The 27,142-nt window shown below is 43.1% G+C and overlaps 1 protein-coding gene across 2 annotated transcripts; it reads left to right on the forward strand.

The window, feature by feature from the left end:
* Positions 1–14,147: 14,147 nt before the first annotated feature.
* On the forward strand, positions 14,148–21,680 carry LOC147021304 (neurogenic differentiation factor 1-like). Of its 2 annotated transcripts, none has more exons than XM_085891123.1 (2): positions 14,148–14,259; positions 19,567–21,664. In XM_085891123.1, exon 2 carries the CDS (start codon positions 19,574–19,576, stop codon positions 20,768–20,770), a length of 1,197 nt encoding a protein of 398 aa, XP_085747249.1. In that variant the 5' UTR covers positions 14,148–14,259; positions 19,567–19,573; the 3' UTR covers positions 20,771–21,664. The 2 variants fall into 2 exon arrangements, with proteins under 2 accessions (XP_085747249.1, XP_085747248.1); XM_085891122.1 differs by lacking the exon at positions 14,148–14,259 and adding an exon at positions 15,135–15,360 and having other exon boundaries at positions 19,567–21,680.
* The last annotated feature ends 5,462 nt before the right edge of the window (positions 21,681–27,142 follow it).

The raw sequence follows: 27,142 nt of genomic DNA on the forward strand, positions 1-27,142 counted from the left end.
CTTGGCACCAGTGCAGGGATCTGTGAGCTGTGAAATCCGATGCCACTGCTCATCCACTCTCACTGTCTCAGTAGCAATTGTAGCTATGGAGGCGTCTGCCTGGTAGTGAGCGAATTCACTCTCAAGACTGTCTATGTCACTATCACCGCCACTGAACAGACAGGGGAATTTCTTGATGAAAAACTCCACACAGTCAAACCCCACTTCTTGGTGTAGCTTAACATCCAGCACCTGAGCATGCTTGGCTAATTCATCATCTAGCGGCCAGGTTTTGAAGATGTAATTGCAGGCTTTCACATAATATGAGCGAACTGCACTGAAGAAACCTTGGATGTCTGACTCACTCAGAGTGAAGGTGGATTTCTTGAGACTCCTTTGTTCCCTTGTATACAGTTTGGCATCGTTCCCAATCATGAGGTCCTCATCATTCTTCTGATGATTTCTGTCAGAGAAGGGTACATTTACCAGAGCAACCGATGACACCGATGGTTTCAAAAACCGTACGAAGATATCTTTCAGAAGACCATTCAATTATCCGTGCAGGAGATGAATACAGGGTTCGTCTCTTTGGAGCAGAAGATTCCCCTTCTCAAAAAGCTTGTTAGCATATCGAAGGAAGAAACAATAGAGTTTTGTTTGTGGAGACAAGAACATCCTGTTGACACGTTTTTCTCTAGATTCCTGCACAGTGTTTGAGGAAGATGTGCTTTTAGTTGTATCACTCGTAGTACACTTAGCCGCAGGGCGATCACACTTGCGTTTACTGCCAGCAGAAGAGGTCAGACTCGTAGTACCAGATCCAATTTTACGTTTGAGGAGAGAGCTTGAGGTAGGTGCAGCCAAGGAAGAAGACCTCTGATTCGAAGGTTTTGCTGAGCTTCTATCAAGTGATTTGGCAAAAGCAGAACTTAACTTGGGTCCTTCTTTGCCTGTAGATGGGACTATCACAGTCTTTCTCGACTCTGAAGGGATCTGCTTTGTAGATGAACGTGATGAAGGGCCGGTGATGCTACCTGCTCTCAGCATTGGTTTTGCTGCTGTCCCTGCTGTCTTCTTCGCAGCAGATACTGCAGTGGTAGTGGTGAATGCTGCTCCACTAGTGCTTGATCCTGCAGTGCCAGTACTGGCAGTAGATACAGTGCCGTCCTTCTTGCTCGTTGTTAGAGTCTTGGCTACAGTTGGTTGCATTTTTCTTCGTACTTCTTCTTTGAAGAAGAGGCGAAGTGGCTCCCACTGTTCAATCAGCCTGTCTAGGCACTGACCAAGGGACAGCCACCTTGTTGCGACATGCTTCAGAATCTTGTGTGTCGGGGCATCACAGAGTTCTTGCAGTGCTTTCACTCCTTTGACGCGTTTACTACTTTTGTCCAAGTAGTAGTAAATATCGATGAGAAAGTCATCTAATTCAATGGGTAAGGCCTGAGCCGCCTTCTTGGCCGTATTTTGCATCATATGGCAAGGGCATCCCATGATGTAGCACTCTGGATTTTGTTTATGGATATAAGCAGCGACTCCTTTGTGCTTGCCCACCATGACAGAGGCATTATCAGCACAAAAGGAAACACAATTTCCCCACGGAATTTTCCTGTCACTGAACTCATGATCAAGCAGTTTGAAAATGTTTTCTCCAGTGGAATCTTGTTTGCACGCAGGCAAACTTAGCAAACCTTGCTTCACAATCCCAGCACTGTTGTCATAGTACGAAATCAGGACAGGATATAGCTGGGCCTCACCACTGTCATTGCTACCGTCTGTAGCTAGGCTAAATGGAGCTAGTCTAGCAATATCGGCAATAGATGAAGCAGTAACATTTGACAACTCACCAATTATTGCTGAAGTTTTTGTTCTTGCACATCCATACTTTGAAGCAACTTTTGAATCTGGAAACATCTTTTGAAATAGAGGTCCAGCATGATCTGAGACGGATATGGGCAAGTTATGTTCCACAATAAATCCACTAAAGAGAAGTTCCGCTCGGGTAACATCCTCTTCCTCGCTTGTCCCTTGTTTGGTGAAATAATTCAGAAGTGTACCGGTACTCGTGCTCGAAGATCTCTCCTTTGCAATGTCTGTGTGCCGTTTGCTTCCAACGTGCTTCCGAATATCATCGCGACCTCCGTGCTCAACTGAAATATCAACGCTGCATACTGTACAATACGCATGATGAATTCCTCTTTCAGACTTTCGAATACACGGGTATTGGAGACTGTATTCGGTCTTGTACTTCTGAGACCATTTCTTGGTCTTCGTAAGCTTCTTTTCTGCCATTTCGTAATCAACATCGAGGGCTTGAAGCATCGGTAACTTCGAAGTCGATGTTCCACAGCTGCAGCGCGACTCGTAGAACTCTAGCGGCTGTTAAACACCGCACGGTGGTCGCGACCACCGGGCTGGTACGGGGCCCAGCTGCATGCAGTGAGCGTATCGCATGCATATACACTGTGCATACATACCGCATGCACTAAATCTCAGTGCATGATCGCATAAGCGAGATCCAGACCCAATGTTTCGCTGCTCCTCATTTGAATTTGCAATTTTTTACGTACAATTTGGTACCAGCGAACGTTATGGAGTTACCACATGCTATACGTAGCAGACGATGCTTTTCATTCAATTCTCATACTAGTACATTCTGATTAGTGAACAGTGCAAAAATATCAAAATTTCGGGAGGATAAGGATAGTGATCGTAGGGGCGGGAGTTTGGGTGAATTTTCGGAAGCCTCCCGATGAAATCGGGAGGGTTGGCATCTGTGAAGATGGATGCAGCTGGAAACTTTCTGAAAGGAAAAATTGGAAACTGATAGAGGTGGGCTTGGAATGGTTAACAGGGGTAGGAAAGATCATAGTTGTGGATGGGGGATGATCTAAGATTGTTGTGAACAGCTATCTTGAAGCCATGGAGGAAAAACTGAGATTGAAGAGATGGAGGAAGTTGGTTCCACAGGTGGGGAAAAAAAAACGAGAAAGGAAGGAGTGGAGGTGACCAGTGAATCCAGATTTTGGGAGTTTCACCAGAAGGGGATTACTAGGGTTCTAAAAGGTCTAACAGGGTCTTTATGGGCTTAGGTTTCTAATGGGCCCTATAGGGTCTACAATGTAACAGGGGTCTTAAATGGCTTAGGGTTTTTCAAGGTCTTGGGGATTTTTGTGGTCTTAAGGGTTAGAAATCATTTCCATCTCTTTGAGGGGGGGGGGGTCTTAAGGGTCTTGGGGATATTAGGTCTTGAGAAGTGTGTAAGGGTCTTATGAAGTCTTAGGGGGTCATGGGGGTCTCAAGGGTTTTATGGGGTTGTTAAGGTATTAGGCATCTTAGGGGGTCTTCAGGCTCTTGGAGCTACTGTATTTAGGAGTGTTTAAGGGTCATGTGGGTCTTAATGGTCTTGGAGCGCTTCAAGAGTCTTCATGTTGTAAAGGGTTATAAGGGGTCTAAATGATGTAAATATCGAATGGAGTCTAAAGGGTCTAAAAGGGTCCACAAAGGTTTGAGTCTCAGCAGTCTAAAGGGTCCAAGGGTTTAAAAGTATGTTACAATGGTATGTAATTAATAGACATACAGAGACATGACAGAAGTGAATGGACACCATCGATTTTAAAATTATTTATTTATTGAATATTTGAAGTATATTTGATCAATTTTAATAGAATCATGAGTATTTTGTAGACTTGCCATTTGCAGATTTCAACGCTTTTAATCTTTCAGGCATAGAACAAACGAGTTCCGAAATTTTCTCATGGGATTTCTGCCCAGGCTTCACGCAAAAGGTTTAGCAATTCTGCCCGTGATGTTGGTTTCCTGGATTTTTTCCGCACAGCTCGATCCAATATGGTTCACTGGGTTTCATGTCAAGAGACCGACTTGGCCATGGAAGTCACTTGATCAGATTTCTGTCCCGCCATTCTTTAGTCATTTTTGCAGTGTGGCATGAAGCTCCATCTTCCATGAACAAAGTGTTGTTTTTGACCATCTGACCAGTGGAGAAGACAGGAAGACGTCCATCCTCAAGGATAAAAATGTGTGTCAGATTTTATGTTGCCAACACAGTCCACAAGCTCTGACTGACCAGTGCTCCAGATTGCTCCCCACACAATCACTGAAAAACAACCATGTTTGACAGTTGGTTGCAATCGGTTCAAAGAGAACTCTTGACTGGGAAGTCTCCAGACCCATACACATCCACTATCAGAAAATTGAGCAAATTGAGACTCATCTGAAAAAAATGACAGTTTGCCAAAACTTCAAGGGTCTGTTGGCCATCTCGTCAGCCCACTTCTTTGTCCTTTGAACGTTGGCTGGTCTAAGAAGAGGTTTTCTCCTCGCTACTCTGCCATAGTAGCCCAGTTGATGAAGGTACCGCACGGCACTTCTTGAGCTAACTTGGACTTCCTCTGCAACATCTGCTGCCTTGCAAAGTTTTCTCAATGGATCGCTTGACAGCTCGAAAACACCTTTCTGAGGGCCCACATCAACCAGAATGGGAAGATGTGGATTCCTTGCCTTCGCTGGTGAAATTCACAATCACCCAATTGACCGTAGAAAGCGGAATGCCAAGGTTCTGAGCTATCTGACGCTGGCTAACTCCACCCTCCAAATGGCCAGCAATTCATCCTCTTTGAAAATCGCAACGGTCGTGTGCTCCCTGGGTTCGAGGCATAGTTAATCGTCATGCACGATCCAGGAACTCGTTTCTGAAAATAAATAGTTGAATATGAGGACAAATCATTGAGTAAAACTTGCTTGATACAGATGAAATGAATAAATTTAAGGTGTCTATTTACTTCTGTCATGTCTCTATATGTCTATTAATTAGGGGAATAATTATATATATATATATATATATATATATATATATATATATATATATATATATATATATATATATATATATATATATATATATATATATATATTGTTACGGCTGTGGAAATTCGCAGAACACCAAAAAGGTCCTTACTTCAGTTAGATCGATAAGTCTTTGTTCAGTTAGATTTCCCCACCGTTGTTTAATGGGATTTATTCGTGTCGCAGGGCTGTGATCTTTGAGATAGCCGTTTTTCTTTACTATCGTTGTTTTGGACCAACCACCAACATCACTCTCATCAACCGCTTCACAACAACCACAACCACCCCTGCCTCTCAACAACCACGCCATCCTCATCACTCCGCCAGCAACCGTCAATATCTCCACACCACAAACATCGCCTCACCTTCGTCCCTCACCTTCGTCCTAACAAATCATCTTTGCGCCAGCCACGGCGAGTTCCCAGCGAACAGCATCGCTGCAGGCACACGCGGGGGTTCGCTCATCGAGCAGGTCTGGTAATTTCTACCACGTCCGCTCTGTGGAGGCTTCGCCTCGGAAAACGGATCACAGGAGAGAAAGTGGGGGTCGAAGGGTGATGATTTCAAACACGTCGGCTCGCTCTCGGAGAATCGGATCCAGAGGGTCGGTGATTTCCGCGACGTCCGCTTTCCGAGCAGAGGTCAGAGGTGAGAGGGTGGAGATCAGATCTCGTCTCACCAGCCCTATAAAAGGCCGCGCAGAGCGCCAGTTCAACGAGTCAAGTCGGGAGTCGAGTCGAGTCGAGTCTGGAGGCGAGTCTGGAGAGGTCGAGGAGCTGCGCGGAAGTCTGGAGCCTGGCGCTTGGAGCCTTCATTCGGTGGAGAGGTTCGGACACCAGGAGGAGACGCGAGCTGGGAGCGCAGCCCCGCCTGCTGTGCCGCGCAGACCTGCGCGCTCGTGTACGAGCCGGAGAGAGCTCACCCGCCAGCGCCAGACGGTCCGAGGTGATCGGGCTTCGGGACGGTCCGAGCATCGCTGAGGAACGGACGGGTTCTTACAGAGCATCAACTCTAAGAGAGCAAAGGCCCGTTCGTTCCTCTCAGGCGTTGCCGGAAGGGGCCAACCCCACCAGGCCTGAACCGGACCGCGGTTACGCTAGCTGCTGTGGGGAAGGAGCGTCGTGGGTCGCCCAGCAAGGAAGGTAACCTGCGCGGCCTCGCGGAGCCTCTGCGGTCTACACGGCTCCACGTTATAAAGGCCCACGGGCCCAGTCTGACTCCCCTGTCTATGGGGGTGGTCTTTTTCCTGGGGTTTTGCTTTCGAATGCATGTTGTGGCGCCGTGTCTTGCAAGTAAAAACCTGTTAAGTGATTGTATATAATTGCTCATAGAGGGTTGTAGCGATTCGCCTTGCCCGTGCATTTGTCCCCGTCCCGCAGTCTTGATAAAACAACTGCATGCATGTTTTGCTTTTATTGACTGCATAAGCGTTTTTCATTGCTTACCTGCATGACTGCATGATTGTTTGTATATGTGTGTAGAAATAAATGTGCTTGTGTGAATGTTAACCCGCTCGTCGTGTCTTTTTCCCCCATTGGACTGCTATCTTGCTTTCGGAATAATAGTTAGTTGTTAAATACCGATAAATAGAATCGGGTCCGGCGAGGTCTGGCGATAATACCCGCTCGGTTATCCCAGAACGGAACGGACCGCTTATGCGGTTCGTGTCCAAGCAGGCCTTCGCCGAGGTTCAGTCCATCGGTAGGTTACCTGCGCGGGTACTTAGGTATATCGATATTCGGCGATTGACCCTATTTCGCGTGGGGTAGAATACAGACTGGGCCGTGGTGGGATTAGAAAACCCACCCGTGACTGGTTTCTGGCGTTGTTCCAGAAAGTCACGACTGAATTGCTCGTTCGGTGGGCGAACCGGCCGCTATTAGTTAACGCGGTCGTTCGCACGCCAGGCGGGCAGAGATTCGTCACAATATATATATATATATATACATATACATATATATATATATATATATATATATATATATATATATATATATATATATATATATATATATATATATATATACATATATATACACATATATATATATATATATACATATATATATATATATATATACACATATATATATATACATATATATATATACATATATATATATACATATACATATATATATATACATATACATATATACATATATATATACATATACATATATATATACATATACATATATACATATATATATATACATATATATATATATATATATATATATACATACATATATATACATATATATATATACATATATATATATACATATATATATATATATATATACATATACATATATATATATATATATATATATATATATATATATATATATACATATATATATACATATATATATATATACATATATATATATACATATATATATATACATATAGATATATATATATATATATATATATATATATATATATATACATATACATACATACATACATACATACATACATACATACATACATACATACATACATACATACATATATATATATATATATATATATATATATACATACACACAATTTCTCTTGTGGCCCAGGAACCAAACAAATAATACATTTATAACGGTCCTCACAGCCCATACAGCACCCACTCATACACCCCCCCTCCCCCCACCCACACTCACCCTCACAAACATGGTCAACAGTAATTTGTAAATATCAAATATTGATCATCATTTTAAACTTACCCTCTGCATTCATAAGCTCAAGATATGACGGTCAAATCGGTGTGAAGAAGCATATCAACCAGATATGGCGTCTCCATCTGGGAACTCTGCCTCAATGTTGGGAGTTATGGCATCGTCTTTCCAATTGCTGACTCCTTTAAATAAATCATGAAGCCTTCAATGATCACACGAGGTAATCCCACAAGGTTGAAAATCCACACACGGGCCCACATGTTGGGATTATTTGCAGTACAGGGCGCAACATGTAGGCACACACCATTCTCTCAGGTACTTTTCCAAATATTTTCAGCTTCTTTTAGAAGCTTTGTTGCCATTTTCGGGATACAAATTATCTGGCACACACGATAGCAGTTCCCTGCCTCAATGTCCATTGTTGCTCGGGGGTTCTCCACATGTGTGCCGAGCATTCTGGAGTTGATTGCATCATCTTTAAAGTCACATATTGATTTAATCATTTTATGAAAAGTTTGAATGAGCAAATAATTAATTAGATAATGAAATTTTCAGAGATTCTATGGTGTCTGCGCAGCACCATGTCACAACAACGGCTAAGCGACCTAGTAGTTTGCCACATGCACCGGTCTGTCTCGGCTTTCTACTATATTTTCGTCTCTGTGTTGCTGTTTGCATTTTCGTCCAATTTTGTGTGTTTAACCATACTTTGTTGTTGAATGTGTCCCTGTGAGTGTCGGGACTATACGCGCAAGCCTTATATCCTGTATCTGCCCCGACTCCGCATGCCTCATTCCGCTTTCTTTCTCCCAAGAGTTGTCCTTTGACACTCATTCTGCCTGTATTTCCTTCCTTCATCGTTATTTAACCCTTCTTTTTCTCAATACCAACAAACTGAATGTAACCAGAGAAAAAAGACTCGTAAACTCCCGAGGACAAACCACGCTTCACTGCAGAGCCCAGCCAACCATCTGCACTCTCCAGGATATACTAATACTATGGGATTTTATATACTCCCACATGAATTGCTTCTTCCTTTGAAAGCTTACAATAGTGGGGACATATATATATATATATACATATACATATACATATATATATATACATATATATATACATATATATACATATATATACACATATATATATATATATATATATATATATATATATACATACATATATAATGCTTCACTTTCCTAATATCGCCATCAGGAACACCCATGTTCTTCTTCACAATCATAATATTTTCCTCCTCTTCTTCACAAGGCGTATGTCCCAAACCTGTCTCGCTCCAAAACACTTCATCCATATTGAAATGCCTAAAAAACAATTCCCTGTTCATCCACGGTCCCAGCGAGAATAGGTAGACAACTTGCAATTTTCGCCTGTACACGGAGAATAGTTCAAAGTGGTTTAACCACCGACCCCTGCTGGAGGGAGCAGATAGTGACCCCTTTTTTATTCCTCCTGGAGAGAGACACGTATATCCATCCGTCACACGAAGAAGAAGAAGGAGAAGAAGAATGAGAAGAAGATGCAGGACCTCAAGCAGGAAGGAGGTTGTGACAACATATTTTGTTCCTGGGAGGAGTGGGTACTTCTCGTGTTCATAAATTAACAACTTTTATGATGTACGTTCTTCTTTCTTCTTTTTCTTTCGGCCTTTCCCATTTTCACATGGGATCCCCACGATGATGGTTGATCACCCTTCTGCATCTCCTCCTGTCAATCACCTATTCTTCTTCCAATCCCACAACTTCTAAATTTCTCACCACATCCTTCCATCTGGTTTTTGGCTTTCCTCTTCTACTTCTTCTTCTTCCTGGCAATCCCATCTCCATCACTCACCTCACCACATGACAAAACCAATTCAATTTCTTTTTGGATACTTTCTTTGATGCTTCCACGATCTCCACTGACCCCCTAATTTACTGGTTCCTAATGTGGTCCTTTCTTGTGACTCCACACATCCATCTCAGCATCCACATCTCATTGACATCCAGTTTCTGTTCCTCTTTCTTTGGTGTTGCCCAAGTTTCTGCACTACGTATATTACAATGCCAGTCTCACAACTGTCTTGTAAATTCTTGCTTTCAATTTCAGCGGTACTTTTCTTTTACATAACACACTCCACTGCATTTCTTTCAAATATTCCAACCAGAACATATCGGTTGTTTCATTTAAATTTCCATCTTCTGTCAACATTGAAACCAGGTACTTGAAGCTACTCACTTTCTCCAGGTCTTCACTCAGAATGTTTAAACTTCCAGCCTGCTCCTCTTCCCTTGACTCAAACCGACAATCCATATATTGGGTCTTTGGTCGACTGATGTTCACTTCGCCGATGTATCAAATCTACATTTTATCAAATGCTGGGGATGACCTTGAGGTACCCACACTCGCCTCTAAACTGTCTAGCCTGGGTTCAAATCCCGACCCAGCTATAAACTGCCATCCCAGTGTTTCACAGACAGGACGATTCATCAATGTGTGTGCCTTCCCTCAGATTGACGTTAAATGGGAGTCCCGTCTGCCAGCATACGTTGGTGGACATTAAAGATCCCATGGTGTCCTTCACAAAGAGAAGGCGAGCTATTGCCGGCACCCAAAACAAATTACAAATTCCTGCCCTAGCCAGCAGAGGGCACTGCATTAGCGGCACAGCCACAACGTCAGCCAATTATGCTACCCTGTAGCCTTGTGTTGTATACAAACGAGGATGAAGACGATCAAACACTAGAACTCTGGCATCATAAGGGTATGCTTTCTTCCATGATTATTCACAGTATGAGGGATGTTTAAAATGCTCTGCGAACGAGACGCTCACATTAATTCAATTAACGCCACAAAAAAGTATGACGACATGTGTATCAGAAATAAATTTGCATTCACTTACCAAATATTAAATATAAATAAATAAAATATATATATATATATATATATATATATATCTTCGGCATGTGTTGGACTATTACGAGTGATAGAGTGTACCATCTGCTCTACTCGTTGGGGATGTTAAGGGTCCTACGGTGTCATTCATGAAATGTAGGCGAGCCATCGCCAGCAACCTCAACATGTTAAAATTCCTGCCTTGACTATGGGTAGCAAGTGGTCTGGTTTTCTTGGAGGTTTCTTGCATCGAAGCACCCTCAGCCAATGATGCTCCCCACAGCCTTGTGCTGCAAATGGAGGAGGAGGAGGAGGACAAGGGACGAAGAAGAAGAGGAAGATGATGATGATGATGAAGAGGAAGACGAAGATGAAGACGAAGAGGAAAACAGGAGAGGAAAACGAAAAAGATTAAGAATAAGAATAAGAAGAAGTTCCTTCCTGTCTCTGAGTGTGGTTGCTTTGCGTGCTGCACCTTCTGCACTACAAATAAACTGAACAGGTAGTTTGCATGTTTCATGTGAACAACATTCTTTGGATACATTTGAAGGGCAAACAATTCATTCATTGTGAGAATCTCGTTCATTGATTTTTTCCTTGTTCTTTCACGTTACCCAATAAATAACGATATATCAGGAACATAAAAATGAGAAATGAAAAATTCCTTTGGAGTGTCGGCTTGTTTTGAAAAATTGGAGTTTCTCTTTTGAGCCTACACTTGTCCAGGTGTGCAACTGCAGGTATCATTCTTTTTTTGAATGAAACACTGCATCTTGTTTGAGTGTATAGTTTTATATAGATATATACATATACATACATACATACATACGATTTCTTGCAGCAAATACGTGCTCAACATTACGATGATCATAAATGAATGAACTATCAAATAACTTACACCCACCTCTACTGCAGGTGTTACCTGGAATCAAATGACACCTTCCTACCCCCTCTGTCATGTGCCTTTTTAATTTAATTTTTGGGTTTCAATTCCACAAACATTTCTATCGGACCTTGTGCAGAACATGCTGGCGATCCGCAGGTAGACAAAGCAATTGGCATGCGAGATCCGCGTGTCTTGCGTCGTGCTGAGACTGGACTGGACTAGACGGGACGGAAAGCGACTGAAAAGGATGGGATGCGACGGGACGGGACGGGACGGGATGGGATACGACGGGAATGCGCGCAGCTGGTCTGGGAAGAACAAACGCAGCGTTTGATGAGGGACAGCCTTTAAGAAAATAGATCTGACTGCATCGGGGAATTTGAGTTTAAATCAGAATACCTGCAGGGGAACGTCTTAATGACATGGCGATAAAATTTCACTCCGTGTGAAATGTAAATGGGTATTGGCTCCCGCTCTGCTCCTCTCTCTGCTATGATTTATTGCTGGAACACGCAGAAAACTAATTAAAAGAGTAATTAATTAATGCGCATTTGCATTTTTGCATATGCAATTAGCACGCCGGGTTGATTATATATGTAAATGTGATGTTTGACTCATCAGATTTAAGTGCGCGCTCAGGCGGAAAGCAGCACCGCCGCGCGCCCGCCAGACGTTTGGAGCGTCGCCAGGATGTAGAGCATAGAGCTCCGGTAGCACGGATTATCGACACCGCACAGCACGGATTATACACACCGCACTGCACGGATTCTACACACACCGCACTGCACGGATTCTACACACCGCACTGCACGGATTATACACACCGCACTGCACTGATTATACACACCGCACTGCACTGATTATACACACCGCACTGCACGGATTATACAAACCGCACTGCAAGGGTTAGACACCGCACTGCACGGATTATACACACCGCACTGCACGGATTATACACACCGCACAGCACGGATTATACACACCACACAGCACGGGTTATACACACCGCACGGATTATACACACCGCACAGCACGGATTATACACATCGCACTGCAAGAATTAGACAGCGCACAGCACGGATTATACACACCGCACAGCACGGATTATACACACCGCACTGCACTGATTATACACACCGCACTGCACGGATTATACAAACCGCACTGCAAGGGTTAGACACCGCACTGCACTGCACTGATTATACACACCGCACTGCACTGATTATACACACCGCACTGCACGGATTATACAAACCGCACTGCAAGGGTTAGACACCGCACTGCACGGATTATACACACCACACAGCACGGGTTATACACACCGCACGGATTATACACACCGCACAGCACGGATTATACACATCGCACTGCAAGAATTAGACAGCGCACAGCACGGATTATACACACCGCACAGCACGGATTATACACACCGCACTGCACTGATTATACAAACCGCACTGCAAGGGTTAGACACCGCACTGCACGGATTATACACACCGCACTGCACAGCACGGATTATACACACCACACAGCACGGGTTATACACACCACACAGCACGGGTTATACACATCGCACTGCAAGAATTAGACAGCGCACAGCACGGATTATACACACCGCACAGCACGGATTATACACACCGCACTGCACGGATTATACACACCGCACTGCACTGATTATACACACCGCACTGCACGGATTATACACACCGCACTGCACTGATTATACACACCGCACAGCACGGATTATACACATCACACTGCAAGAATTAGACAGCGCACAGCACGGATTATACACACCGCACAGCACAGATTATACACACCGCACTGCACGGATTATACACCGCTTCACACGGATTATACACACTGCACCGCACGGATTACATACACCGCTTTACCGCACAGATTACATACACCGCTTCACATGGATTATACACACGGCACCGCACGGATTATACATACCACGCCGCAGAAATTATACACTTCACGGATTATACGTGACCGCACGGTTCAGTGCAGGCTGCATGGTCTACACTGAGCTTCAGGTTTCACATGAGATAAAAATGCACAGCACGGTGCCAACAGCGCTGAGGGAAAGCAAGGCACGCAAACATGTCACAGCATAATAATAATAATAATAATAATAATAATAATAACAATGTAAAAATAACAAAAATATTGTTTTTATAAATGCATATATATCACGAACAATCTGCAGATAATGTACAGACATTTCACATGAGAGTTCAACACAAAACATCATTGCAGCTCAACAAGGTGTATATAATGATTTAAATTGCTGCACATCCAAGCAGGTATGGAACACGTACACAAGTACCACCTGGAAGCTTGCCAGGAATGCCTCATGTTGGGCAGGGTGGCCCAGAAGGGGAAGGCGAGGCACAGTGAGGGTTTGAATACTACTGACTGCCTAGCCACAGACAAGATGAAGCAAAGTTGGTCAAAAACTACCAAAGAAGCGTTTTTCTTTTGGTTCTTCCCAACTGATTTGTCTGCACCGCTTGTGTACATGTAAACGGATATCGGACACATACGTTCTCCCAGTCAGTGGTGGCATTTAATCCCCTCCCGCGAGGGCAGCCCATCTGCAGTGTGGGTCACCATTCGAACACCACTCTCCGCCCCCGCCTCCTCTCCACTTCCGACTCCCTCACCCACGCACGCCCAGGTATGGACAGATGGCGGTATCGCCCGTGGGCGGGGACCGACAGGAGAGAGGGGGCTATGTGACGTGGGTGCGACGTCAGGATCGACTTGAGAGGGCACCGCGAGCCGTGCCAACCCGAACCGTGCCAGCTCGTGCGGTGTCAGCCCCGCGTTCCCATCAACCGAGCACGTTCAACGCTCGGATCCATCGCCGTACAACCTCATCCGAGTTGCCACACCGGAGGCATCACGGTCCTCACTTGTGATGAACGCGCCCCGAGAGTGATCCAGGTGATGATGTAAAACACCCCGGAGGAGCTGCGTACGGGACATGCCGGTGTGCTTAACGTGCTGAGTGTGCATGGGTTTTCGTGCCGTGTCCCTGAAGAATCTGATAAAAAAAAAAAATTACAAATTTTGATCACCGTTGTTTAATCACCGATAGTGCTACGTATAGACTATTTACCTGCCAACGATGTACCTATATTATATCATATCATATCTATCGTGTGTGTAATGTTTATATATATATATATATATATATATATATATATATATATATATATATATATATATATGTAAACAGTTTCTCGACTAAAGTAATCTCAACACAAGCCAAAAGGCGCTTTTTAAGATGGTAGTGACGTATTTTTGTTATATTGTGTGGTGTTTTAATGCCAAACTGTAGTGACCATGAGAAAGTGCAACATTCATTATTATTATTATTATTTTTATTTCGACTTGTTACGATAAACACCCCCATTATTCCGATATTATTTCCCTCGCCCCGCACGTCCCCGAGCGCTCCCCGTCCCTGTGCGGCCGCACATCCTACCAAGAGGTAATCCCGCGCCGTTCGCTCATTAAGGACACGGACGCGCACCTGGGGCCCGCCCATTAGCACGTGCTGCGCATGCCTTCGGAGCGCGAGTCGTGTGCGACACACATCGCCTTCACTAACCTCCCTACGAACCCCCCCCCCCCAAAAAAAAAAAAAATCATAGCTTTTAATTTGAGCTCTGCTCTGAACACACACTAAACGTTACAACAAACAACACGCACACACGCTTCGGGTCTCGGGTGCACGCATTCCATTATAAACAAATCGTTGGTGACAGCTAGAAATGCTTTTTTCAAGATAAGGACGCCAATTCGTAATGGTGGTTTGCACGTGCAGGAGTAGTCAAGACCATAACAAATGTCAATACTATCAATTAGCATTTGCACTTGTGATGACACGACAGTCGGTTTGGGAATTGCAATCAAAGGTGGGTTTTTAATGTGGATAAAACCATTGTTGTTCATGTGTGATGAAACATTCAAACGTGGAGAGAACGGAACCTGTGAACAAGGCCGGCCGTCTGGACTTTCGTCTCAAAACAGCCTCAGCAGGTCGGTCTTCATCGCACGTTCGCCATATATGCTGATTTGCAATCCGAAATTAAAATATTATTTTCACACTTTGAAGAAACACGAGCCTTTAAGAAATTGCTCCACATCGTAATTATATATGTAATTATATATATATATATATATATATATATATATATATATATTATTCCAGCAATAAATTCCATTTGCGAGCTGATAATTTACCAGTAATATAGGTAAACTTTACAGTTTATATTATTTAATTACACATAGGTACAACACCTGCGTTTGTCAACGAGGCGAAGTGTGGAGCCTCGTGTATGACGTGGAGCCTCGTGTATGATGATGTTTCAAAGTTGAAAGTTAGTTATTCCTGTCGATAAGCATTAGCCACAAGGGATTTCGCTGTGGCCTTTTTGGTCCCTCGTGCTTGGTCTCGTCAGTCATTTGATGGTCTTTCAGTGCAAGACAAGATTATGGTCTTTCAGTGCAAGACAAGATTATACTCCTTAATCTCAATGAAGATTAACCAGACTTCAACCAAGTAACCCAACTAACGACACATTGAACACCATATGCAAAGTTCAGTCGAGGTACGTGGAACTAAGGCTGCCCCAGAGCTATGCCCACCCACCCCCACCCATGACCCCTCCTTCATCCGCCCACGAGACCATCTCTCTCTCCTCTCCAACACTTTTCTTACCATCCCGTCCGTGAAACCAACGTAGAGGTGAAAATGCACAAAATATCATCGATAAGGGAACATTAACCAAACTTGGTACAAGATATCAATAAGGGAACATTAACCAAACTTGGAACAAGATATCATTGATAAAAGAACATTTACCAAACTTGGTTTAACAAGTCATCAAGAAGGCAACACTAACCAAACTTGGTACAAAATATAATCGATAAGGGAACTAACCAAACTTGGTACAAGATATCGACAAGAGAGCATTAACCAAACTTGGTACAAGATATCATTGATAAGGGAACATTAACCAAACTTGGTACAAAATATCATCGATAAGGGAACATTAACCAAAATTGGCTGAACATATCAATAAGGGAACATTAACCAAACCAGCGACAAAATATCCAAACTGTATCCAAATGCCCTTTCATTTAGCTAAACTAGCTCATGTATGAAGTCAAATGCGATTGGAAGAGAGAGTGTGGATTGTATATTCAAATGAGTTGAGAAGGAGCGGAGTTTACTGATCCAGGGCAATCGCACGGAATGCACGCGGCAGAAACTTTACCGATCGGGTGTGTGTGTGTGTGTGTGTGTGTGTGTGTGTGTGTGTGTGTGTGTGTGTGTGTGTGTGTGTGTGTGTGTGTGTGTGTGTGTGTGTGTGTGTGTGCGCGCGCGCGCACACGAACACAAAATATACTTGGGTTCGACCACTCCTCCAAAATCACAAATTGGAACTTGGAAGTTATGCCTGTGTTGATCGAAGATCGCAGTCTCCATGAACAATGCTGGGTTTGAGGTATGCTCTTTCCTTGCACACATATATATATATATATATATATATATATATATATATATATATATATATATATATATATATATATATATATATATATATATATACACACATACATACATATGCATATACGAACACAAAATATACTTGGGTTTGACCGCTCGTCCCAAATCACATATTGGAAGTTGAAAAGTTATGCCTGTGTTGATCGAAGATCGCAGTCTCCATGAACCATGCTGGGTTTGAGATATGCTCTTTCCTCACACTTCTCTTTGTTGTAACACGTTTACTATAGTCTAAATGTAAATTAAGAATATTCTCAGCCATTTTGATACATGAATGCTTTTGTGCAAATTTTGCTGTTCATTTTAAACTTTTTCAGAAAAACATATTTCGATATACAAAAATAAAAGTTTGAAATATTTCTTTGCATTAAACATTCACTTCACTGATTTATCGAATTTGCATTCGCTAAGTAAGTCGTCTCTACATTGTCTTTTATTCCCCTACACACTTGTTTCCATAAAATTTAAATTCTTTCTTCATAAACCACGAATAAATAGTTCTGTTAACCAAGAGAGAAAAGTATTTCGTGAATACGCAAGATCATTTGTGAGAAATGATTTATTATATATATATATATATATATATATATATATATATATATATATATATATATATATATATATATATATATATATACACACACACACACACACACACACACACACACACACACACACACACACACACACACACACACACACACACACAATCAAGAGCTGATGTGAAACATCAAGAAAACCAATGTTATAAAAAGAGCCGTTTGTCTGTCTGTTTGTTTGTTTGTTTGTTTGTCATGTTACAACTTGAGAACGGATTAATGGATTTCAATAAGTCGAACTGCGGTGGGTTCAGGGAACTCCGGGGAAGGTTTGTGACAACAAAAAAAAAATACATATTTTTATTTATTTCTTTTTATGGGCACATAGGCACACATGGTGAAACTGCAAACACCGACTTGTGACGCTGGTTATCCCCGCACTCCCAGGAATCCTTTTTCTTCTTGCATTATTGATTAGCCATCACAGCAAAGATTGGTATATTTCCATCAGCGAAGCGACAGGTCTTATATTGTAGTTGTTTTTTTAAGGCTGCAGGAAAAATATTAAATTGATAGTGCAACGCAGCAATGACGGGCCTGATGGCCTCCTCATTTCCTTGTTTGAAGTCGTAAAAGAGCGTGTGACCACTCGCTACCCTCACTGTAGCCACATGGAGACTGTGGATCTTTTGTTTCTTACTTTAGATTCCGCATTCAGAATATAACTATTTAAATGCAATTAGTTTGTTTCCCGACAGAGAATCACCTTCCAACACAGAAGCCTGGAGGTGCAAGTCAAGCTCTTCCAGGGCGCACCCGACATACGATGGCTTATCGGCCAAAACGCCGTTATTTTATGATTTCACTTCAATTTGATGGAGAATTTAAAGTTTTTTTTTGTGACGTTGACCGAGCCTATGTTACAATAATATGATACAGAAAATATCACGGCAATCAGCCTGGGGTATGGAGTTTCATGAAAATGAAATAAAATAAAATAACTAAATCAAAGAAAAGGCTTCACACAGAAATAACTAGCTCTGAGATATAGATATATATATATATATATATATATATATATATATATATATATATATATATATATATATATATATATATATATATATATATATATATATATATATATATATATATATATGAAAAAAAATATATATGTTACACAATGATATATACAGTATATATGCAGGATAGCCTGGAGGTATCCACACTCGACTCTAAGCTGTCTACTGTCTCGCCTGGGTTCGAATCTCGGCCAAGCTATAAACTGTCACCCCGGTGTTTCACAGGCAGGGTGATTAATTAATGCGTGTGCCGTCGCTCGGATGGACGTTAAACTGGGAGTCAGTCCTGTTAACCAGCCTTCATTGGTGGACATTAAAGATCCCACGGTGTCCTTCGTGAAGAGCAAGCAAGCTATCTCCGGCATCATAGCCAAATTACAAATTCCTGCACATTCAGTCAAGCACCCTGTAATGGAGTGGTGACCAATCCACGATTGTAACATGAGCCAAGTAACTACTTCAGCAAAACCGACACTGTGTATAAGACAATAAAGCATGTTGAATGATCTGATTAATTTTTTTTTTAACTTTAACGATGTCGTGTATATCTTGTTCTGGCCATATTTTTAATACCCTCGTCTGTTCATTGAATGTGTTAAACAAAGTTATTGTATTGTTATCAACAAAACCCTTTTTCTAGTTCACAAGGGAGAGCAGAAATACTCATCATTGTGATGTGTTTGGGGGGGGGGGGGGGAAGCACAAATATTGAAACAGTGTGTCATGTGTAGACACACCATCCTAATGTTGTGTATGTAAAGCAGACTGTCCCGTCTGCAAAACTTATTAATTTTTATAAAGTAGGCTTTTGAGTTTGACCAAAGCCCAAAATGTTTCTGCACTCCTAACTTTATGACATGGAAGAGTAATGCAAACGAAAAGTCAAATAAAGTCGGTATATTGGATGAGGGTTCAATACTGGCTTGGGGTAGAGAATGACTTCCTTCCCACACTTTTTTAAGATCATTTTTTTTTGATGTATTGTTTCAGTGGTAGTACAGAAATCGGTACACTGTATACTTTATACGGTTTTTCATCTTGCTGCCCACAGATCAAGGATGTTTGGAAAGTTGTGGAGTGTCAACTATGAAGAGATGGGAGAGTCACACTGTATTCGGACGCAAGACCCTCCAGGAGAGGAACAATACGTGCCTGCAGGTGAAAGTGAAGCAGGAAGCACAGAGCACATACAGGTCGCAGATGCCTTGTCTGGATATGATGACCTGGAGGACAGCGCTGAGGATGAGTGCAATAAGGGAGGAGCACATGGTGAGGAAGAGTGTGTGGAGGAAGGAGAGGATGAAGAGGAGGTAGACCCGGATGATAACGAGGAGGAAGATCATGAGGATGAAGTGGCACATAACAGTACGAAGCGGCACATCACACGCAAAAGGAGAGGTGTGACCAGCCACGTGGAGCGCGGCAAGATGCGGAGGACAAAAGCAAATGCGAGGGAGCGCAGTCGCATGCACGGCCTGAATGAGGCACTGGACCAGCTACGCCAGGTGGTTCCTTGCTACTCCAAGACCCAAAAGCTCTCCAAGATCGAAACACTGCGCCTCGCCAAGAACTATATCTGGGCACTCTCCGAGATCTTGCGGTGTGGACAAAGTCCTGACTTGCTGTCATTTGTGCAAACACTTTGTAAGGGATTGTCCCAACCGACCGCAAACCTTGTGGCGGGCTGCTTACAGCTTACTTCCAGGGCCTTCATGCCCGAACAAACCCAGGACTTCAACCAGGCACACATGCAGGGTGCGCCATTTAGGATGGATTCATACGGATACCACCACCACCACCACCACCAGCCGCACCAAGGCACAGGGATCCCCAGTCCGCAACACAATTCGGCATTGGACGGCACGTACCTGGCTCCCGGGAAGGCACATTCTTACTTTAGCAGTGCCGTGGAGCAGTTCTTCGACACAAGCTCAACGGAATGCTCCACGAGTCCAGCTTTTGAGGTGCCAGCAGAGAGGCCCTCACACTATGCGCTCGGTAGCCTGCAGACTTACAAGCAAGGTGTCAGAGAATCTGCGGACTATGATAAAAGCTACCACCTGGCACTGCGTTATAGCCCGGCGAGCAGCAAGCGGTGCGCCGATGGCCCACTGGCCCACTACGCTGCACAGCCTGACCTGTTGTACCCTTTTGAAAGGCGATCTCGGGTGGCACAAGGCCGGCCGGGACTAAGTGCGGACCTAACGCACCCTGCATTCCACTACGAGCAAGTTTCCCAGCAACAGCGCAGTTGACAGGACTCGTATACAGGCTGAGACTGGTCTGTACTTGGAACTTCGTGCACAGCATCTCCAGGTGCAGAATCGACAATCCCCTTCCAAGATTTCTTGAAATCCTTTATGTCAACTTTGAACTGTTTTCTACGTCATTTAACTCCAATGCACTTGTGTGCGTGCGTGTGCGTGCGCGTGTACGCTCAATTTAAAGTCTGAAGGTGCATTATAAAGTGTACATAAGGTATTTATAAACAAACATTCCAAAGCTATGCAATGAAACAAAATAATATGCATTGGCTTGTACATGAGCATGTAGTAACGCGCTCGCCGATCGGAGTCTGACGATCAAAAAGGCCTGTTCAATCACCGTGGCAACACACACAAGACCTATTGTGACGTATGGAACCACGTCACCTTGCCTTACTGTTTTGTAAAAGAAAGGCCTGATGTGTGCATTGGAAAGTCTATTTCTTCAAAATGATAACAGTGCTTTTGAGTCTCTTGCCGGCTGTTTGCTTGTTTGTTCCTCTGAAAGGCAAATGGCTCCGCTTTCGGAAGCATTTTTTGTAGTGAAATATAATTGAGTGCAATTCATTTACATAATCGTATGAAATATATCCTTCGGGTGTTAAAAGTGTTTCTGCAGTGGTGCTTTGTTTTTGCATGTGATGCAAGTTTACAGGCATGTGTTTGTAAATGTAAAGATTAATGCGGTTAATGTTATTTAACATGAAGAATGTGAAAAGGGAGAGTTGTGAGAAAAAGAAAAAAAATTTTATTGAAATTCTCAGAATTTCGCTTTTTGGCTTTCAGGATGCGGATGTTTTCTGCATCGTGTCGACATTGCTCTTGCCGTTTGTATCTATTGCTCATCCCATTCATGAAATGTATTTTGGTTTCATCAACCCTGGAATCATGAAACACTGAATTAAAATACATTTCACTTTAACGTCAAGTTTGGCACGGTCATTGCTTTTGAATTTCTTTCATGGAAATTTTGCTAATGGCAATAATATCTTCTACTACTACTACTACTACTACGACTACTACATACAACTTCTTTTAACGGCCCCAATTATTTATTTCTGGAGAAAGTTTTTTTTTTTTTGTGTGCCCAAGTCTTTCACGAACCAGCTGGCCAGACCCAACATTCGACTGACGGTGGCGGGAATTTTTAGTTTGTTCATGGTGCCGAAGATAGCTCGCCTACTCCTCGCGAAGGGCACCGGAAGATCTTTAACATTCAGTACCAACTAATGCCGACAGACGGAACGTCCGTTAAATGTCACACATTGATGAATGACCCTGTCAATTGTCAAACACCAATATGACAGCTTATTGATGGGTCGGGATTCTCGGAGGTGAGTGTGCACCCGTTACATTAAATAAAACCAATTCGGAAAAATCTCGTCTTGTCCTGTAATCTCACACACATCAAATGGTGTTTGTACAACAACAGACTGTTTGCAGATAATCGTCAATTAAAAATCAATTTTTTGAACGAGGTTGATAAATAATCTATAACAAAAAAGAGTGACAGTTGCTCTCCACAACGACTAACCGGTGAATTATGGAAATCTGGATTTTGATGACACTTGTTGCAGAATGTCAAACAAATTTTGATCAATAATGTCCTTGGGAGGGAGATGAGGGGATAGTAGTGGTCATTCCATTCGGGTGGACGTTGTTGTAAACGGACTTTGTTGAAAAAAACAACTTTTGTACTTGTTAATCACTGGATATACATACACTCACTTCGGCATACTGTTTTTAGGAACGTATATAATATATATATATATATATATATATATATATATATATATATATATATATATATATATATATATATATATATATATATCCTTGTTATATACACCATGATCTTTGTTCCCATTGTCCGTGTAGTTTCCATGAGTACCGGTAGTATATATTTTTATTAATTTATGTCTCGTGAATTTGTGGGTGCACCTCCTGAAAAATGAACAACGTTATGATACCTTTCCTTATGCAGCCACCTAATTATCAATTAATATTTCTGGATTTGTCTATGAACATATTCGTCAAGTTGAGTGTTCGCCGTATCGAGTCTCGACGTTAGATCGGCGGAGGTATTGCTGGTTGAGTCTAAATCATCTCGAGTCTCGACGTCAGATCCGCGGAGGTATTGGTGGTTGAGTGCAAGTCGTCTCAAATCTCGACGTCAGATCCACGAAGGTACTGGTGGTACGCACAGAAACGCTTGTTCGTGTGTGCGGTGAAAGTACCTGTGGTGCTACCAGGTGAAAATTCCCAAAATGCTGTTTGGTACCCTTCGACCTTTTCCCATGCATTTTCACTCATTCTTGAATTGAACCTTTACCAAATTGCCAGATGCTGTTTGAAAAAGCCTCAAGAGAGGTGTGTGTGTGTGTGTGTGTGTGTGTGTGTGTGTGTGTGTGTGTGTGTGTGTGTGTGTGTGTGTGTGTGTGTGTGTGTGTGTGTGTGTGTGTGTGTGTGTGTGTGTGTGTGTGTGTGTGTGTGTGTGTGTGTGTGTGTGTGTGTGTGTGTGTGTGTGTCTTTAATCTGCTAACTGTAGCTCTTCATAACAAATATAAATAAAGCGAAAAAGCTTAAAAGTACAAAGCAAAACAATTCAAATTATGTTCAATAACACAGGAGAATAAATTATCAAGATAGAGAAAATACTATACACCAGAAGGAAGTGTCGAGTAAACTTCCAGAAAACCCTCAACAGAATGAACCCACAAGGGGTTGTGTAGACTGTGTGAAATGCAATAAGGGGGAGGATGTTGAGCCATCTCAAGAGAGTATAATCTGTAGACCAAGAGGAATGAGTGAAACACCTATCATTACCACACGTAGAGCAAAGCAGAAGACAGCAATTGGTTCCTCTGTCTGTAATTGATCGAGGAAATACTTAATTATTTTTCAATATAATTTCATATTTTGAACACTGTAAAACACTAATTGGCTTGTTTGCACTTCAAAAAACCCGCAGTTTCATATTATTTTGGCTCTGAATATAGCAAATTGTATGGAGTCTCGTCCCGAATGCGCATGCGTGGTTAAGCGATTACTACAGTCTGTCTGTCTGGCAAGCAAACAAAATTGAAAATCATTCCAAACAGGAAACCTACTGTTTTTTAGGATGTTACAAAGGACACCAACAACAGGCACGAACAACTAATGTGACGTGTTAAATGTGCTGGTGGTGGTCGTCGTATGGCAGCTTAGCTGCTGGGATAGCTATAATTTCTTGAAGCGAGACTGTCGCTGATGCAGTGCCTCTCTACCAGTACACACACGGGAACTGGTACTCATTTCGCCAACCTCGGAAGGATGACAAGGCTGAGTCAACCCCCTGGTGTATTAATTCAGCGACCGATGGGGCTTGAATTCAGGACCATAGGATTCCAAGCCGCCACCCTAACCACTGAGCCAACACCAGGCTTAATATGGTGGTGTACAGTGCCTTCAGAAAGTCTTCACTCCCCTCGACTTTTGCCACATTTTGTTGCGTTGTGTTAAGCCTGAATTTAAAATGGAATTATTTTTTTTTTAACATTGTCACCGATCTACACAAAATAACCCATAAGGACAAAGTGAAAACATGTTTTGAGAAATTTTACAAATCAATAAAAAATGAGAAGCTGAAATGTCTTGGGTCAATAAATATTCAACACCCTGAGTCAATACTTTGTAGAAGCGCCTTTGACAGCGATAACAGCTTCGAGTCTTCTTGGGTTTGTCTGTATCAGCTTTGCACATCTGGATTTGGGGATTTTTCCCCATTGTACCTTGTAGATTTGCTCAAGCTCTGTCAAGTTGGATGGGGAGCATCAGTGAACAGCAATCTTCAAATCTTTCCACAGATTCTCAATGGGATTCAAGTCTGGGCTTTGGCTGGGCCACTCAAGGAGATTCACATTCTTGTTCTGAAGCCATTCCAGTGTTGCTTTGTCTGTATGTTTGGGGGTCATTGTCCTGTTGGAATGTAAATCTTCACCGCAGTGCAAGGTCTTTTGCACTCTGAAGGAGGTTATCCTCAAGGATTTGCCTGTATTTGGCTCCATTCATTGTTCCCTCTATCCTTGCAAGTCTCCCAACCCTTGCCGCTGAAAAGCATCCCCATAGCATGATGCTGCCACCATCATACTTCACGGTAGGGATGGTGTTAGATGGGTGATGAGCTGTGCGAGGTTTCTGCCAAACATAGTGCTTTGCATTCAGGACAGAGTTGAATTTTAGTCTTATCATATCACAGAATCTTTTGCCTTGTACTGTCAGTCTTTCACAAGCCTTTTTGCAAACTGCAGGCATGCCGTCATGTGCCTTTTTCTCAGGAGTGGCTTCCATCTGGCCACCCTCACATAAAACCTAGCTTTGTGAAGTGGTGCATAAACTGTGTCCTTCTGGCAGGTTCTCCCTTCTCAGCCAAGGAACTCTGTAGTTCTGTCACAGTGGTCATGGGGTTCTTGGTCACCTTCCTGACCAAGGTAATTCTTGCCCAGTTTTGGTAGATAGCCAGCTCTAGGAAGAGTCTGGGTAGTTCCATATTCTTTCCATTTCCTAATGATGGAGCTCACTGTGCTCTTGGGAACTTTCAACACTCTAAAAATTGTTTCATACCCTTCCACAGATCTATGCCTCCTCAAAATTCTATATCGGAGTTCTACGGACAGTTCCTTGGACTTCATGGAGGAGTTTCTGCTCTGACATGAACTGTCAACTGTGGGACCTTATAAAGAAATGAACTGTTGAACTCTCTCATACATTATTTTTAACTACAAAAACGATCTTATAATGCTTCATATCTTCCTCTCTCACACATGTGGTACTCTTTACTGTTTCACAATGCACTACTCTTCTGCTATTTTAACAGACTGCTCTCATTTCGACCTCTCCTTCATTCCTTGCCTAAAAAATCCAACTATTACAGCGCTTCTTCTCTCCATGCTCTGAATTCGCCTTCATTGCATCCATCAGGAATTGTGTTAAATCGCATCTCTGACCTAAAACTTTTAAAAACCACAGTTTGCCATGGATGCTCGCTTTCCATCAACCATTCTTTTTTTCCAACTTCAGTGCCAACTCACCCCCTCACCCCTCACTCTCACTCTCACTCTCAAAGCAATCATCCCACTCTTCTCCCTCCAAGCCTCCCTCTCACCTCTCTCAAAAATCCCCGCCTCACCTTTCTCCCACCTTTCATCCCCTTCACTCTTCCTTCTCAAAGTTGCCCCCCTCTCATCCACCAACCTGCCTCCCTCCACTGCCCTCTCACTTCCATCTCTTCACTCCACCTCCTCAAATCCTCAACTGCCTTCTTCCTTGTCTCTTGTCCCCCCTCTCCCCCAGCACCACAGAGCCTTGTCTCCTCCTCATTCGGCCCCCTCCCCTCGCTGTTCTGCAATACCCCACACTCCTTCAGCAGCCCTCCTTACCTGCCCCCTCATCCCTTGTCCTACCCTCCCCCACCCCTCCACCTCCTGCACCCAAAGCCTCCTCCCCTTCCTCTTCATTAAAAGTGTGGACCTCAAATATCCGGGGCCTTCGCTCAAACCTTTCAGATCTTTCCATACAGGTTGCCACTGACAAACCAGACATTATCTGCCTAACAGAAACTTTCCTCTCCCAAGACGTGTCTGACTCCCAAGTATCTCTCCCTGGCTACTCCCTCTTACGGTATGACAGACCTGAGCCTCGTCCTGGTGGAGGTGTTGCTCTCTTCATCAAAGACTCTATTCCTCACTCTCCATGCACTGCTCTCACTCCCCCACACCCCCAGGAATACCTCTGGCTTCGGCTTCCCCTCCACTCCCACCTCATGTTTATATGTGTACTGTACCGTCCACCGAACAGTGATGACTCCATCTACACCTCACTATCCGAAAACATGGACCATCTTCTATCTTCTCATCCAAACTCTCTCTTCCTCTTATGTGGTGACTTCAATTGTCATCACGCCAGTTGGCTCGGTGTGGGTACCTCTCTCACCTGCCATGGCACCTCAGCAAAAGCTTTCTGCGACTCATTGGGACTGACTCAATCGGTCAACTTCCCGACCCGGATCTCAACCAATGGTACTCCATCTCTTCTGGATCTGATTTTGACAAATTTCCCTGACAATATCTGCTGCTCTTCCTTCGCTCCAATTGGTTCTTCTGACCACGTCCTTGTCAAAGTGGACATCTCTCTGGCTGTTATCAGAGAACCACCTCACCGCCGTCGAGTCTGGCATTTCACTCAAGCCGACTGGCAGGGTCTCCGAGCAGCCATCAAACTGACAGACTGGTCTCCTATCACTACTTTCTCAAACATCAACTCATCCTGGGAATTCTTTCAAAGAAACTTGCTCTCCCTCATGCACAGATTTATCCCCTCTCGTGT

The sequence above is a fragment of the Eptatretus burgeri genome, chromosome 8, assembly GCF_056783735.1.
Source record: "Eptatretus burgeri isolate ZD-2024b chromosome 8, Ebu_testis_v1, whole genome shotgun sequence".
Taxonomy (NCBI): domain Eukaryota; kingdom Metazoa; phylum Chordata; class Myxini; order Myxiniformes; family Myxinidae; genus Eptatretus; species Eptatretus burgeri.